General features: G+C 40.8%; 1 protein-coding gene across 1 annotated transcript in view; it reads left to right on the top strand.

Moving 5' to 3' along the window:
• Window positions 1–1,872: 1,872 nt before the first annotated feature.
• parapinopsina (parapinopsin a) overlaps window positions 1,873–17,996 on the top strand; it is a 45,241-nt gene continuing 29,117 nt past the window's right edge. The window contains exons 1-3 of the mRNA XM_067239896.1: window positions 1,873–2,218; window positions 2,622–2,712; window positions 2,999–3,236. Coding sequence (XP_067095997.1) covers window positions 1,873–2,218; window positions 2,622–2,712; window positions 2,999–3,236 — 675 coding nt within the window. The remainder of the gene's footprint in view (window positions 2,219–2,621; window positions 2,713–2,998; window positions 3,237–17,996) is intronic.

Genomic DNA, 17,996 nt, shown 5'->3' with positions numbered 1-17,996 from the left:
TTTAACACAAACAAACTGTCTTCTGTTGGCGACATAACTTTTTAACCATTTGTATGCAATGTCATGGAATTACATATCCAGGTCTATGAAAATACTGCACATAAATTCATGATTGTCAAGTGCAGAGATAACCTTATCAACAAGGTAAAGTAAAGCCATATATGTTGAATGATTTTTACGGAAACCATACTGGTGCTTGTAAAGAATTGAATTAGACTATATGAAACAATCCTTTTTTGTACAATTTTTTCAAGTATTAAAAAAAAAGGGCAATATATATATGGGTCTATAGTTGTTGAAACAACATGGGTTTTCAGCTTTAAACAAAGGAATAACTTTGGCAATTTTTTAATCTTCTGGCACAACACCTGTTTTCAAAGACAAGGTGAAGATGTGAACAAGTGGCTGTAGTATTGACTGTTTCACCTGTTTAACAAGAAATGCAGAAATGTTGTCATGGCAAGCCAAAGATGTTTTGAGATCATCAATTTATCCCTTATTTCTTGAATATTTGGGAATGTAAAATTAGAAATAATGGGGACATTTGTTGGAATAAAATCCAGTGGATTCCCATGACAAGCTGGAATATTGTCAGCTAAATCCTGACCAAATGTTACAAAGAATTCATTACATTTTTGAGCGATATCAACCGGTTTGTCAAGAGAATTGTCACCATCAATCAATCAGGAGTGCCTCCTGGCTTAATAATTGGTCCATGTATTTCAAGTAAACTTAAAATAAACATTAAATAGAAAGTGCACTACCCACCTTTTACATTTTTTGTGTATCAATACATGGTCTGTTTTAGACTAGCAGTTATTTTAATGTCGAGAATGTTGAATTAGAATGGTTGCATTCCATACTGTTGACAACCTTTGAGATATGTTTAAAATATTTGGAAACTGTTTTTTTTGTATTCCTGTGACTCAGGTTTCAATCACTGATAGCATTATAGCCTATGCTTTTTTCCTTTAAATTTCTTTGAGTAGTTAAGTAGTTAGACACACTTTAGAAGGGTTAGAAAATCAGGTCCCAGTGGTGGATAACCTTTGAGGAATCGAAGGTTAATACATGATTATGAAAGAAAGCAGTGATTTTTTTGGGCACCTGTTTTCTGTAATGAGCTGCAGAATGTAAAATAATAAATAAATACAAATCATATTTTATAAATAAAAGTTACATAGGAATGTTTTCATGGATGACTTTCATTAATATAATAAAGTGTTTGTGCTGTTTTCTTCCTTTTAAGTGTTAGTTTCTTTATTCTGTCTTTTGTATTGTAATGGATTTTAAATAAGCAGCTGAGGCTGTGGTCTATAGTTACATCACCATAGTCTGTTTCCCTTCTTACATAACAGGTGTTTCTTTAGCACGTTTGTCTTACCCGATAGCCAAATAGTGTTAGCCAGTCCTATGTGGATACATGAGGATAGAACCAATTAAGGAAAGTGCGAGTAGTGCTCTCTCTGTAAATTAGAAACGTAGAATTATAGTGTCAAATCTGGATATAAGGATTTGCTTTGAGGATTTATATCTCATAATCTAGAGCTCCTTGCTTCTGAGAAGCCTTAATAGGCCAGTCTTCCACTCTGCTGTCTTCTTAGACTCGAGTGTCTCCTTGAGAAGAATTATTAAGATTCTGCATTTAACTTTTACTGTTGTGTTGAAACAGGATGTTTTTTCTGGCACAATTTGTCACATGGTGATGTAATTCAAATCAGGTGTTGAGGTGTGTTGGTGGCCTTTGCAGTGTTTAGTTTGTAACTTTTATAAGGTTTATCGAACACTTTCGGCAACTTAACTGGTAGGGATTGGAGCATTACACAGGTATAGCTTCGAACCACCTGTGGACAAACTACTGTGCGTGACGGAATGGATGACCTGCAGCTTGTCAGACTTCACAAAAACATTTCACAGCTTCTAAGTTCAATAAATGACCCTAAAGAATTACTTTCAAGGACAGGGTACACTATCCTAGCTGTCATAATTGGTGTGTTCTCTGTCGCTGGGATCTTTCTGAATGTTTTAGTGGTTGTGGTGACAATAAGTCACCGACAGCTACGACAACCCCTTAACTTTGCACTAGTGAACCTGGCCATAGCTGACCTAGGATGTGCTATTTTTGGTGGTGTGCCTACTATGGTGACTAATGCCATGGGCTACTTCAGCCTAGGACGGCTTGGCTGTGTGTTGGAGGGCTTTGCTGTTGCATTCTTTGGTGAGTTTAATTTTTACATTTTAACTGATTGTCTTTCAGATCTGGTTATTGCTTCCAACTGGGATTTTATAAAAGTAGTTTTTGCCAACAATCTGATCTGTTACCTACCAAGTTGAAGGACGTAATTTTATCAACCTATTTGACAATAGCTACATAGGTAATGATGGCTGTGCTACTGTGATTGTACTTTTCATGTATTTTATTAATGATAACTATGGAACCTCTTTACATAAGCCTCTCCCCACACCGATTGATATGCAAAGTTGTTGACTGCTGTTGACTGCACACATTTTCTTGTTCCTGTTATAACACATTATCCGCATGTTGGACTGCATGAGCAGTGGGTCACCCAACTCCTTGTCACATCCCATGTAAAGACCTCTGTGTTTGTGTGTGTGTCCAGGTATTGCAGGTTTATGTTCTGTTGCAGTGATTGCTGTTGATCGCTATGTGGTGGTGTGTCGACCACTGGGGGCAGTCATGTTCCAGACAAGGTACATTATTATGTTTTTTCTCTGTAAACTTAACAAAATACACAGATTTCCTCAGTTAAGTTATTATACTGTGATTAACTAAATTTGTAAATAAAGTTCTTTGAATTTCCCCCAATTTCTGTTATTTGTGATCATGTGGGAAATTAGAAAATTAGTTTTCTCACTACTAGTACAATTATTTGCATTTCTATTTGGATAAATGTATCAAACATGTATTGTCTTGCATGTAGCTCAGCTAGCTGTGCGTTAATGTAATTGTTATGGTTCTATGCACTGTTTAACACAGGCATGCAGTTGGTGGAGTGGTTCTTTCCTGGGTGTGGTCATTTGTGTGGAACACTCCTCCACTCTTCGGTTGGAGCAGCTATGAGCTGGAGGGTGTCAGGACTTCTTGCGCCCCAAATTGGTACAGCAGAGAAGAAGGAAACATGTCCTACATGCTCATTTACTTCCTACTCTGCTTTGCTGTGCCCTTCTGCATCATCATGGTTTCCTATACTCGTCTTCTATGGACACTTCGACAGGTGGGCAGCTGGTGCATGGGGTAATTAGTGTAAGGTTTAGTGGGTAAATGGATGGATGGGCAGGCAGCTGGATGTATCTTAACCATTTGCTTGCTGACTGCACATGCATGTGTTTGACCCGCAAATGTAAGAAACGTAATACAAATCTGCAGTTTTTACTATAATAATGCAGGGATTTGTTATGTTTGGGGAAAAGTGAAAATCTCCACTTTTCCCGAATTTTTTATGAATTCCCACAAATGTAATAGATCGCTAATATAATCAAAATATGCAGCCTTTACAAGTTTTACAACTGTAAGGGCCTCATTTACTAACATTGCGACCGCAGCTTAATCTGCGCCTTTGCCCAAATGCAAATAGCGCACGGTGTATTTCCACATTTTGTGTGGTATTTATCAAACCAGATCCTCGTCGGGAAATCAGCGCGTGTTAATTAGCGCGCCGTTAAAATACAGGAGAAATCGCCTGCATGTTACTGCCAACATGGGTGATTCGAGAAAAAGAAAAAGAAGGTTCAGCGAACAGGAGATAGCAATATTGGTTCACGAAGTTACAGCTAACATTAACATGTTACAAGGAAGAAATACACCTCTCCTCCCATCTCTTTGCGGCACACGCCCACTTTCCCTTATACCCTCCCAACAGCGGTAATCTGCGTTTTTACTCGAGTGCACTGCCTTTGTAAATACGGTGTTAGGTCTTTACCCGCTATTTTACGCCTGAAATGGGCGCAATCCTGTTTGTAAATGAGGCCCTAAATGTCTTTACCAACAAATTCTGTGTTTCCCATACATTGATTTATTTGTGGCGGAAATCAATCGGAAGTTTACGAGTAGGCCTATCATAATTCCCTGCACAAATGTGTCCAAAACTGATGCATTCAAGTTAAATATAATAATATTCATAGTTAATTACATTCGGCAAATATAACAATATGAGTCCAACATAATGTTTATATTACGTAAAACGCACAAACCCTTGGCGCTCAAATGAATGCAAAAATGTTTTACTTGTGCGCAATGCTAGCTCGCATTACTTTTTGAAGTCTCTATCTACACTCACATCTAACCGATACTAGGACAGGTTTGGGCTGAGCCCCTCATATTTACAATGTCTGGCTCTGCCCCCGCCTACCGCAACAAATAAAATCACATTGGGAAACACTGAAATTAAATTTTCCTCCCACAAATTATTTTCTCTTTTCAAAGGGCCGTTGGGAGGGTGAGGAAGGAGGAGTGAGGAGCTGCACTGCTCTTTTGGGTGTACTTTATTTTTCGAGGTTATTGAGATTATATTTTCGGATTATTCAAAGTGAATAATTTAATAATTTAAATGACAAAAAATGATGTTCTAAAGTTATCAAGTTAGTTATGTACAAATGATTCCCACAAAAACTTGCTTAACCCTTGTGTTATCTTTATCAGTCCTTGTGACCCACCGTCGTATTGCGAAAACTTTACCGCATACAAAAACAAAGTGAAGCATTTTCTTTTAACCGTTGGGATGTCTCACCCCCCACATTGCGAAGGTTAAAAGAAAATTATTTTTATTTGTTTTTGTATTGGGTAAACACAACGATGGTTCGTTATGAACCTTTGGGTCATGTGACCCGAAGGCAGCACAAGGGTTTATAAAGTAAAGCATGAACTACAAGGGTCAAATGTATCAAACTGAGTAAATTAATTAATAAAAGTATATGTACGGAGAAAACTGTAAAAGTCTTTCAGATTTAGGAACACTGGGTACGCGACCGATACATTACTTTTTCATAATTTTTCGTGATTCTATTGTTGCACATTTAGTGTATGGTATTTTCCGGCTTATAGCCCGGTTTTAAAAACAAAAAAGTGGCTTTGTCCCAAGATCTCTACAAACCGTGCAGCTAATTTAATGCTCAACACTTGAACGGGGGCTTATTACTTGAAAGAGGAATTATTTCTACTGTGTCGTTTCAGTTACACTATCAGGGCTTGGAAATACAGTGACTTGCTAAAATAGGCAAATGTCTAGTACAACATAACATTTCATAATAATTTCAGTTCAGTCAAGACACTCACGTGATTGATTTCACCATTTATTCATATACATGAAAAATAGGTTTATCATTGGCAGACTAGTCTGAATGAACGGAGAGGAGATACCTGAAAAGCCCTATCATGAACCCTTGGCTACCTCTTTTGGACGAGTGCATTCACAACGCCCGGCTCTCGAAGCGCAGGCTATTGCACACATGACTAACCGTCGGTGGCTCAGACCAGCATAAAACCCACGAGTCAGGACATTAGCAAGTAAACAAACAACAATTGGGATGCTTCTGCTGCAGCACAAGTCTCCAACTTTCACAGGGGTTGACGGTATTCACTTGCCCTTTTGGCGAGGGGCACAGACCGGGGATGCGTCCCCCGCAGGCTAACTTTAGCATGCAGATATTGCGATCAGCATAGCGACATACATTTACGTTGAAATCAATACATGGCATTGGGCCAACAGTGGACGACTGGTTGGGCTGTAACCGTCCTCCACCCGCCCTTGATGCAGCCTGCGTGGTGCCTCATTGTTTTACAGCCGACACATATATGCAGTTCTTTGACATGGTTTACCGAGAGCCAGGGATTTGCAAACGAAGGAGGGCAAGCCGGTGTGCCCGGTAAACACTGCTCAATCGAGGTCCCTTGCCAAGCCCGTCGAGCCACGCATTTATTCCTGGAGGTGTAGGCATGTATTCCGGCCTTTGCAGACAGGCACTGTGGTACGCTACTACTCTCAGTCAGAACATAGTGCCGCAGTAGGCCATGTAGTACCTATTGGAGTCTGTTAGGACTCCCTGATTAGTAAGCCTGGCAATTTGATTGCTCATGCCTGTGTTACATAAATTCACGTTCAGTAATCGTAGCCGCTGGCTTTCATGCAGACCATCTCACAAGCTCTTCTTGAAGATTATGAACATTTCATATTTGGCCAGATCGGACATTCATTCGTTGGTTACACGCCGGCAACGTTCAATTCGGCCAAAGTTCTTAGACATCTAAGGCTAAGGTCGCTGCCTTCAGTAATACGGATCCTACGGAAGTATGCTGTATTGCATCCTCTTATCACGAAAGGAGACATTCTTGAGAATGGCCCTCTCAGACAGTCACGTGGTAGGTAAGTAAGTAAGTAAGTAAGACTTTATTTATATAGCACATTTCATACAAGAATTGTAGCTCAAGGTGCTTTACATAAAATCAATAAAAACAATAATACAAGTGATAAACAATTCAAACAAAAATAAAATTCCCAATAAGATCTCTGTTCAAGAGAGAAAACAACGTTAAAAGTAGGAAAACCCTTTTGAGATAAATTACTTAAATGCTTCGGTAAAAAGGTAGGTTTTTAAAAATGTCTAGAGTGTTTGCTTCCCTAATATTTATGGGTAATTTGTTCCATAGTTTTGGGGCGTAATTGACAAAGGCCGAATCACCAATCTTCTTATGACTGCTTCTGGTGACCTCTAATAGGCCTGCATTTGATGATCGCAGTGTTCTAGCTGGTGTGTAGTTTATAAAGGAGTTAGCAATGTAGCTAGGTCCTTGTCCGTGTAGAGCTTTGTATGTGAGGAAAAGGACCTTAAAGTCAATTCTGAAGGTAACAGGGAGCCAGTGTAAAGTAGCTAGGACAGGACTAATGTGTTCTCTCCTTTTAGTTTTGGTTAATAATCTAGCTGCAGAATTTGGAATGAGCTGTAGTCTTTCAGTGGTTTTCTTGGGAAGACCAGTGAAAAGTGCGTTACAGTAGTCCAGCCGGCTGGATATAAAAGCATGAATTAACTTCTCTGCATCATTTTGGTTTATGAATGGTCGTACCTTTGCTATATTCCTCTGGTGAAAGAAAGCTGTTTTGGTCACTTTATTAATGTGAGAGTTGAAATTCAAATCTGAGTCCAGGATTACACCGAGACTCGTCACCTCTGGTTTAAGACAGGGGGTTAAGCCTCCAAGGTTCTTAATAAGCATCTCTCTTTTGGATTTGGGGCCACATAGTAGGACTTTGGTTTTGTCTTCATTTAATTTAAGAAAGTTATCATTCATCCATTTGTTTATTGCCAACAGGCAGTTGGTAATGGAATTGATGGCCGTTGCATCGTTGGGTTCAGTGGATATATATAGTTGTGTGTCATCCGCATAGCTATGGAAATCTATGTTATGTTCTCTGATTATGTCGCCGAGTGGTAACATATAAAGAGAAAAAAGTAATGGACCTAAGCAGCTTCCTTGAGCAACCCCGTAGCAGTTCTCATGTTTCTTGGACCTATGGTCACCTAAACTAACATAAAACTTCCTTCCTGTGATATATGATTTCAGCCAGTTCAATACACTATCCGTGAACCCAATAAGCTTTTCCAGTCTATTGATTAGGATGTCGTGATCAATTGTATCAAATGCTGCACTGAGATCTAACAGGATAAGGATAGAGACTTTATTTGCATCAGAGTTTAGTCTGAGGTCGCTAATTATTTTGGTGAGAGCAGTTTCAGTACTGTGATATTTCCTGAAACCTGACTGCGAGACTTCCAGGATGTTATTTTCTTCAAGAAAATAATTTAATTGGACTAAAACTATCTTTTCCAGTACTTTACTAATAAATGGAAGGTTTGATATTGGTCTGTAATTTACAAGTAGACTGTTATCCAATTTGGGTTTCTTTAATAGGGGCTTTACAACAGCTGTTTTGAAGTCATCTGGGAAGACGCCAGTTCTAAGGGATGTGTTTATAATCTCTAGCACCGGACCTGAGACACTATCAAACACTAGCTTAAAGAATGTTGTGGGTATAGGATCAATATCTGAGGTTGTGGAGTTAGATTCGCTGACAATTTTGGAAAGTTCACTAAGTGTGATACAGGTAAATGTGCTCATGGTTATGTTGCAGAATCTACTGATGTCAGTTTCGACCCCACTATTAATAATACTCGCTCTGATCAAAGTTATTTTGTTCTTGAAGAACAAAGCAAGCTCTTCACATTTAACTGCTGAGGATGGAGGTGGGGCAGGGACAGTTGATGAAGAAAGTGTTTGTCCGTCTCTTCATAAACGGAGTGACTAAGTTCAGTTGAGTTCTGGATTTTAATACGTATTTATCAATCTGCAGATTGGGAGAGAAAACCAGTCTTCTGACCATAAATGACAACACAACACCAAGCTTAGGTCTCAACCAGGTCTCTCTCCGCTCCGAAAGCCGAAGGACCCTCTTTAATAGGGCACAAGAATGTAAACATAGATTGTGACAGTCAGGCAGGAATGACGTTACAACAGTCTCAGGGAAAGATTCACTGCTCCCAACACATGACAACTCTCACACTAGAGAGTTCATAGTTGGAGCTCTCCTTGTAGTCATGACAAGGACCGTTTAGCCAGTACTTTCTCCTGACCCCGAACATCTATTAACCTGACACATAGACACAATATACTGTTATTAATAGCAAGCTTACATGATAAACGTAGTAACTAGTATCCAATGACTAGTTCTATTGATTAGTGATTAATGTAAGCACACAGGAAATCCCAATTTCTTCCACACAGTGTTTAGCAGCTGGTCAATGGTGGAGAAAAGAACTCTGGAATTTCTGGCATTTTCTGTAATAATGTTGGAGAAATATTCTCTCCTTGCTAGACGGATGGTTTTGTTATAGGTGGTTAGTGTATCTTTGTAGATATTGTAGTGGATATTGATCTTTGTTTTCCTCCATTTTCTCTCTGCTGCACGGCATTTTCTTTTCGTTTCATTAACATTTTTATTTCTCAGCCATGGGGAGGTTCTGCTTGTGCACTTCTTTTTGGTTTTCAGTGGTGCAACAGAGTCTAACACAGATAATAGTGCATCATTGAGGTTATTGAAATATTATTGATATTTAGTCCAGTTGTTATCACTAGATCTAGTGTGTTTCCGTGCCGGTGTGTTGGGTCTGTTATGTGTTGAGTTAGATTGAAACTGTCAAGGAGATTTAAGAGCTCAATAGTTCTTGGGTCTGCTTTTTTATTTACTTGGATATTTAAGTCTCCGTTTAAAACTACTTTGTCATATCTAGTGACACATAGTGATAATAGTTCAGAGAATTCTTGTATGAATATTGGCGAGTGCTTGGGTGGCCGAAATATAATAACAAAAAGTATTGATTCGGTTTTGAGCTCTATAGCAAGATATTCATATGATGTGAATTCACCTAGCTCAGTGATTTTGAACAACAGTTTAGAGGAGAAAATAGCTGCGACTCCTCCACCTTTTTTTGATGTCCTTGAAACTTGGTGAAAGCTGTAATCAGGCGGACACGCTTCTATCAAAGTTGCTGTTGCCATGTCATTGTTTAGCCAGGTTTCTGTTAGACAGATGCGCTGTAATCAGGCGGACACGCTTCTATCAAAGTTGCTGTTGCCGTGTCATTGTTTAGCCAGGTTTCTGTTAGACAGATGCAGTCTAAGTTGTTTTCTTTGACCAGATCATTAACATGAATGTTTTGTTATTTAGTGATCTAACATTTAGAAGGGCCAGTTTCATCTGTGGGGTATTAACAGATAAAACAGGGGTAGATAAATCTGTTGGAAGAATATGGATAGTTCTGTGACTTCTAACACTAGTTTCAGGTTTGTAACCATGCATTTTACCATGCCATTTTCTGTTTGTGATGATGACCGGTATGTCCAATGAAATAGCATGGTGGCTGTCCTAGCATTTCTTTGGGAAAGTCTCTGTCACTGAGCTGTTCCATCACAAGGGAATTCATCCGGGGGGTGCAGATCTGTGCAGGGCCCATGTCCTTGCAGGAGGCTGTTTGAATGTTCTGTTCTGTTCAATGGGAGGTTGTTTGGGATGCGTCAGTCAGCTTAGACACAACAGGGATAGGGAGAGAAGCTTGATTTGTGGTCAGGAGCACGTGATTGATGTTTGCTGTTAGTAGTCGAGATCCTCTACAGTTTGGGTGGAGTCCGTCAGCTTGAAAACGGTCTGCACAGTTCCAGAACACATTGAAGTTATCGATAAATCTCAGTTTGTGTGTCAGACAGACAGATGCCAACCATGTGTTGAAAGATAGTAGTCGACTGAAGGCTTCTTTTCCTCTGCGAAAGCATGCAATCGGTCCACTGATGAATACATCTTGATATCTGTTAAGTGTGTTCAGTAGCTGGGTGAAATGTTTTTTAATTATCTCAGTGCCAGTTTTCTTGTGTAGGATATCAAACGAGCCAGTGTGGATGATAATCTTAGGGTTGTTTGGTTTATTGTTGAGGATTGTTTGTACCTCTGAGGACAGTTCCTCGACAGATGTGTTGCTAAGACAAATATTTTCTGTCTTTGCCAGTTTAACATGTGCTGTCATGGCATCTCCAATCAAGATAGTGGCCATATGTGGTGTTGTGTTAGCATTTCTAACGTTTGCCTTATCAGTAGCTGCGGGGCCAGTTCTTATCTTATTTGGGTTAGCAATGATAGGACCTTGTGCTAGACCAAGGTTAGACACTGCGTTAGTGCTAGCAGTAGATTCTATAGTGCTAGCAGTGTTAGCTCCTCTAAGTGTTGATGGGCTGTGGGTAGTCTTAGCATACCTTGGATCTTGATAATCCTGTGATATTGTTGTCTGATTAGGCTTAATAGGGGGTCGAACAGCGCCCCGAGTGGTCCGAGAGGGGCTTGGAGTGAAATGGGGGACTCCCGGTCGCAGCAGACGATGATGTGTTGGATTTGCATGTGTGTAGTAGCTACCATCATGGTGTGTCGGCGATCTGGGCCCTTCATGTTTGTTAGCTGCGTGGCTAGCACTCCTGTGCCTCTTCGCCTTGGATTCCACACACAAGGGAGAGAAAGTTCCCAGTGGTTCGAAACTGTTTCTGAGTGTGACAGGAGGAGAGGTGATGCGGGAAGAGTTTCTGCCTCGCTTTTTTTGCTGTTTATCCTTGGTGACAGTCCCATCTCTGATGAAGGTAGAAGCGGCGCTAGGCCTCTTTGGTTTAGCGCCGAGAGCAGGCCATGACTCATCCGGTCCAACGGCCGGTGGAGAGAAAGCTGGTTCCAAGGGTGGCTCATTGGCAGGTAGCTTAGCCTCCGGGCTAGGTAGCATGGAATCTATGAAGTCTTCGGTCTCTCTGATATCTAAGAGGGTTCTGACTCTTAGCTCCAGTTCGACTATCCTTTGAGTAAGTTGTTTGCAGTCATTACAAACCATAGTTCTACAGGGAACAAGCTTTAGTTTGCTTGCCTGTGGAGGGCAGCCCAAAATACTTCTGTTCTCCTTGGGCTTCAGTCCTCTCAGGTTGTTCCTTTTTGTAGTATTTGATTTTGAGTAATATCTTCAAAAACTATCCAAATGCATTCTCCACAGAGCATTTCTCCGTGAATAACTAGACAATACGATAGAAGCCAAGCAGGGAAGCAAGCAGGGAAGGTCAGGGGGAGGAGAGGGAAAGAAAATGTGACTGCCTTCGTTGAGAGCGTACTAGCTAGGTGTTGCTATGTGTTGGGAGCTGTGAATCTCTTCCTCTGAGACTGTTGTAACGTCATTACTGCCTGACTGTCACTATCTATGTTTACATTCCTGTGCCCTATAAAAGATGGTCCTCCGGCTTTCAGAGCTGAGAGAGACATGATTGAGACCTAAGCCTGGTGTTGTGTGGTCATTTATTGTCAGAGTTCTGGTTTTCTCTCCCAATCTGCAGATTGATAATACTTATTAAAATCCAGAACTCAACTGAACTTAGTCACTCTGTTTATGAAGAGACGGACAAAACACTTTCTTCATCAACACCCCATGATATTACACACTTCACATACCGTGAACATTATCTTAGTGAATATTACGACACAAAATATGACGAGTCAAAGACGTAGCAATTATGAACACATTTTGACAGGAACTCAAAATTTGACTATTTCCAGGGCCACACACACTAATCCAGCTGTGCATCTCAAAGCTTTATTGCATGGAACAGAACCAGAGGATGTAGCTCCTCATGATTGCATGGATATTATTAATTCTACATCCAGTGTAAGGACAAACTTGCAACAAACAGCTTTGGAAAATAGTGATTTTGTCCTATTTTGTGACGGTTCAGCAATGCGACCAGATGATAAAACTATTCTTTCCGGATATTCCATAGTGGATGATTTAGGAAATTGTATTGAAGCCCATAGATTACCTGTTTCTTCGGCTCAAGCGGCAGAAATAATAGCGTTAACTAGATCTTGTATATATGCCAAAGATAAATCGGTTACCATATATACAGACTCCAAATATGCATTTTCAGTGGCACATGACTTCAGTAAGATTTGGGAAAACAGAGGTTTTGTAACTGCTGCAGGAAGACCCATACAACATGCAGATTTAGTAAGAGGACTATTAGATGCTATGATGTTGCCAACTAACCTTGCCATAGTAAAATGTGCGGGTCATTCAAAGGCAGATTCTGAGATTGCCAAAGGTAATAATTTAGCCGACAAGCATGCAAAAGATGCAGCATTAAATGCTTCCTTCCCACCGTGGATGAATCATTCTTTCATGAATATTCAAATGTCAAATCCTCCGTTTACTATTGATGACTTGATATCGTTTCAGAATCAGGCAATGCCATCCGAAGTTCTACTTTGGGAGAAGAAGGGATGCACAAAGCATAACGATGGGTTATGGAAAACTGTAGATGATAGAATAGCATTACCAAAAATAGCGTATGAATCCTTAATATCCTATGTACATGGCGTTACCCATGTGGGGTATAAAAGCATTATGCACAATATTTCACAATTGTTATTTACAATTGGACTAGAACAACAAGTTAGAGATTTTGTTAAGAGATGCATAATCTGCGCTCGTTGTAATCCACACGTCAATCCGGCTAAAAGAGATCATTTGCCGAAACCTGAAGGTCCATTCCAACAATTACAGATAGATTTTACTCACATGCCCAAGTGTCGAGGATTTTCGTATCTTTTAGTGATAGTGGATCGATTTTCAAAATGGCCAGAAGCCTTTGCGACAAGAAAGGAAAACGCTCAAACAGTAGTTAAGTGTTTGATGGAACATGTTATTCCTCGTTTTGGAATACCAAATGGGATAGACTCTGACAATGGAACTCCTTTTACTTCTAGAGTAACCAAACAATTAGCAGCAGCATTAGGGATTAATTGGACATTTCACATTCCTTATAATTCTCAAAGCTCAGCACAAGTGGAAAGGACAAATAGGACCATTAAAGAAAAACTGGTGAAAATACATCAGACAAAACAGACAACTTGGATAGATGCTCTGCCACAGGTGCTTCTATCGATCAGAGCGATGGCAAATTCAGGCACAGGACTTGCTCCCCATGAAGTTTTGATGGCTAGACCTTTTCCTCTAGGAGTGCTGATGGACAAGACACCAGCAAATGATTTAACTTTGTTGCAGGAAACCCAAAAACAGTATGTGAAACAGTTGTGGTCTTTTGTGTCTGACATTAATCAACAAGTAACAGATTCTCTTCCTACTCCAGGTGATCAGAGTATTCATAATTTTCAGACGGGTGATTATGTTTTGGTACGCAGTTTAAAAACATTGGCTCAGCAGGACCAGCCAAGATTTGGACCTCCGACTCAGGTTCTTTTGGCAACCAGAACAGCTGTTAAGGTTATGGGTCAACCCCAATGGATTCATGCATCTCGACTTGGAAAAGCACCTCCTATAGCGAATGCAGTATAGGACGTATAGGATTAAGTAGACAGAACATCAATGGATGGGTAATATTTCTCGCCTCCATATTAATATTTCATTATCATAAGTGTGGATATGGTGTTGTTCTTCTCTCTTTGTTTCATGATGTATAGAATTGAAGACATTGGCAGTGACACTGAACCGTGAGAAAGATCATTAGACCAGAAAAAAGGATGGGGGATACTCCACTGAGAACTCAAACCAAATTCGTGGTCGTGCGGAGCATCATCTCTCTTCTAGCGTTGATTACGGTCAATTATGCGGTCATGCTCGAACACCCTACTAATTCGGATGATGATTCATGGGATGATACCAAGGCAGGGATAGTGGTTCAAAAAGAACTAGCGAGGGTACAATTTCTGGGGAAATTGTAGGGTGTGCTTGTTTGCGTCGGTTGCACAGGGGTCCATTTTTGAATGACATTTTTACAACTGATATTTCTGTATATTTTATATAAAAATGCCTACTTATTATTTATGAAGATTGCATAGATTTAAAAGCATTTCGGCTTCAAGCATGCGGCTTGAGCCGAAGAAACAGGTAACCTTTGGGCTTCGATACAATTTCCTAAATTATCCTTTATGGAATATCCAGAAAGAATAGTTTTATCATCTGGGAGCATTGCTGAACCATCACAAAATAGGACAAAATCACTATGTTCCAAAGCTGTTTGTTGCAAGTCTGTCCTTACACTGGATGTAGAGTTAATAATATCCATGCAATCATGAGGAGCTTGTTACGTCTGGACCAGCGGCTCCACGTCAACGCTCGGATTCACCAGAGTACTAAGGGCGGCGCTGTCCAGTGCGTTACGCACCATTGCACACACCTGTGTTTCTGTTTGTTCACCTGTTTCTGATTATCGTTAGTAGAGTATATAACCTGGGTTTTTGTTTTACGTGGTTGTCGGTTATTATGCGTTACACTGTCCTGACGTATCTCGTGTCAGAGGTTTTCATTATTGTTCGGAGTATGGGCCTCCGTTGTTGCAAGTCCCAGAAGTTATTAAAAGAACCATCGAATCTGCACTTGCCTCCTCATTCCTGCAAATACCGTAACAGAGCTACATCCTCTGGTTCTGTTCCATGCTATAAAACTTTGAGATGCACAGCTGGATTTGTGTGTGTGGCCGTGGAAATAGTCAAATTTTGAGTTCCTGTCAAAATGTGTTCGTAATTACTACGTCTTTGGCTTGTCACGTTGTTATATTTACTAATATAATGTTCACGGTATGTGAAGTGTGTAATATCATGGGGTGTCCAAGAACTATTGTTTGTGCCTTTTCCACCATTAAAGCAGCGGATGCAACAGTTCTTAAACAGGGAACCATGCCCTTGACGATTAGTGGCAACATTTTACCGTAATAGGCTACTGGCCTAACTCCATTTCCATGTTCCTGTCCAAGAACTGCGGATACTATTTCACCATTGTCTGAAACGTACAGATGAAAAGTTAGTTTGTAGTCAGGTAATCCCAGTGCAGGAGCAGTACACAAGAGATATTTGATGACGGAAGGCTTGTTTCATTTCCTCATTCCATTGAATGACTTCAGGAGAGTCTTTGAGTGTGGCTTTGCGCAATTCTGTGTCATGGACTGCATACTCAGCTATCCAATTTCTGCAATAGTTCACCAGTCCTAGGAAAGACAACATCTCAGTTTTGTTCCTTGGTCGTACAATGTCCTTAATGCTGTTCACTCTTTCCTGTGACAAAAATCGACAGCCATCCTTTAAGATGTATCCCAGGTAGTTTTCTGATTCTTGACAGAATTGGAGTTAAGCAAGTGAGGCCCAGTGTCCACCTGCTGCCAAATGTTTCAGCAGAGCTATCAAATCTGAGACACATTCTGTCTAATTTCTTGCCGCCACTAGAATGTCGTCCACATATTGCAATAAGGTTGAGTTACATGGTAGTGATAATTGTGCCAGATGCATATTAACCATTGCACTATAGACTGCTGCTGAGTCAACATAGCCCATTGGAAGGCGTGTCCAAATATACTGTTGTTGTTGAAATGTAAATGCAAATAATGGTTGGGTGTTTTTATGTATTGGAATTGAGAAATATGCCGATGAGAGATCGACGACTGTGTACCATTTAGAGTCAGCTGGTAATGCTGTTAGTATTGAATTAATGTCAGGTACTATAGGTGAAATAGGTATGACTGCTTCATTAATCTTCCTCAAATCCTGTGTAAAACGATACTTGTTAGTGCCTGGTTTCAAGATTGGATTAATAGGAGTGTTATTTGAGGACTGAGCTTTACATATAACGCCTTGCTGTAATAAATTGTCAATAACAGGTTTAATCCCCTCTTCTTTTTCTTTGGATAAAGGATATTGTTTGATGTAAACTGGATATTTACTCATGTTAACCTTAGCTTCATAAGGTGGTACATCCAATAGTCCCACATGGTTTGCGTGTAGTGCCCATAAAGTAGAAGGCACCTCACGTAACACAGATGGTGCACATAATGATATTTTAAAATTACCATCATTGCGAATCTGTGGTTTCATGTCAGTTTGTATTTTTTTTTTTTAAGAAATGCATATGTTCCAAGCCATACGTCCAGATGACACAGCTCTTATAGGATTCCTCAGTATCAGGGGATTTCACTAAATATTGTTTATACGTATCCATCAAATGAGGGACATCTGAAAAATCATTCCTAACTGCACACACAAAGGGCTCAATGTTATTAGAAAGTCTTCCACAATAACAGAATCCCATGTGGTGAGATAAAGATGTTCCTTGGAACCTCTTGTAAAACTTCAGGATCTATAAGTTTATTTGAAAAAGGAAAATCTATGTGCACACCCGTCGCTATGGGCCATAGGGGGCCGGGCCCGCCCCCAAAAATGCTTAAAAAAATTGGATGAGTTTTCACTTACTCGCTTCAGATCAAAGACAGTATATAAGAAGATGGATATCCGTAAGTGGTTGAAAAGCCCAACAACAGTCTCCTCTGCCACAATTGAAACAACACCGACGCCTGATGTTGGAGAAGGAGACCTTGGACGACAGTCTGAGCCTGATGCTAGCTCCGTGGAGCCCGACCCTGGGCTCCACGGAGAAACCATGCGTGATGATAAATGTGCGCCCACAGCTGCAGAACAAGAAAAATAATAGCATTAGAAGAAAAATAATAATAAAATAAATAATTGCCCATGTGTTCCTGTAGCACATAAATAAAATGAATCATCATTACTATCACTCATTACGTTTTCACACACATTCGGCATAAGCATATGAGTTTACATTAGCTATAAAAACATCAACAACCCTGTGGTATTTCACAGATATCAGGGAAACTGACAGGTGTAATTGAACTCGGCTGGAACCTCATCAAGAGAGGCTCCACCTGCTAATCTATATAAAGGCGTTGCTGAAGTCCACGCGTGTGAGACACCATGGCTCCAATACAGCATATTCTCGCTGCTAATCAACAGCGTCGCCGTGGGCGAAGCCAGACAGTTTATATAAATGCCTATGTGCGTCAGCACTTCTCCCCACTGAATGTGCTGTCGGACCGGGCTGTCCAGTCCAAGTACCGGCTTCCCCGTGTGGAGATCCAACGCCTCGTCAGAGTGCAACCCGATGCAATTTTGCCCTCAGCCCGGAGGTGCAGCTCCTGGCCGCGCTGCGTTTTTACGCAGTGGGGAGCTTCCTGGAGGTGGTTGGGGACGGCACCGGCCTCAGCAAGGCATCGGTTTCACGGAGTGTGGCAGCCGTGACACCGATCCTCCTGCGCCATGCCCGGACACACATCAGAATGCCCACCATTCGGGACGAGGTCCGCCAGGTCCACCGTGGATTTCATGCCATGGCTGGGATCCCCCGGGTGATTGGTGTCGTGGATGGCACACTGATCCAAATCCACAATCCCTCCCTGGTGGATCCGTGCTGGATTGGGAGGAAACATTACGCTGCCTTCAACATAGGGTGCCACCCCCCTACTCCCAACATTAAACCCACTACCATCACACAACCCATACCAACTATCATGTAGGCTATAGGGCTTGAAAGCTAAAGTGGTGGGTGATCGATTT

Source organism: Osmerus mordax, chromosome 7 (genome assembly GCF_038355195.1).
Source record: "Osmerus mordax isolate fOsmMor3 chromosome 7, fOsmMor3.pri, whole genome shotgun sequence".
Lineage (NCBI taxonomy): Eukaryota > Metazoa > Chordata > Actinopteri > Osmeriformes > Osmeridae > Osmerus > Osmerus mordax.
This window is presented reverse-complemented; position numbering and strand designations above follow the sequence as displayed.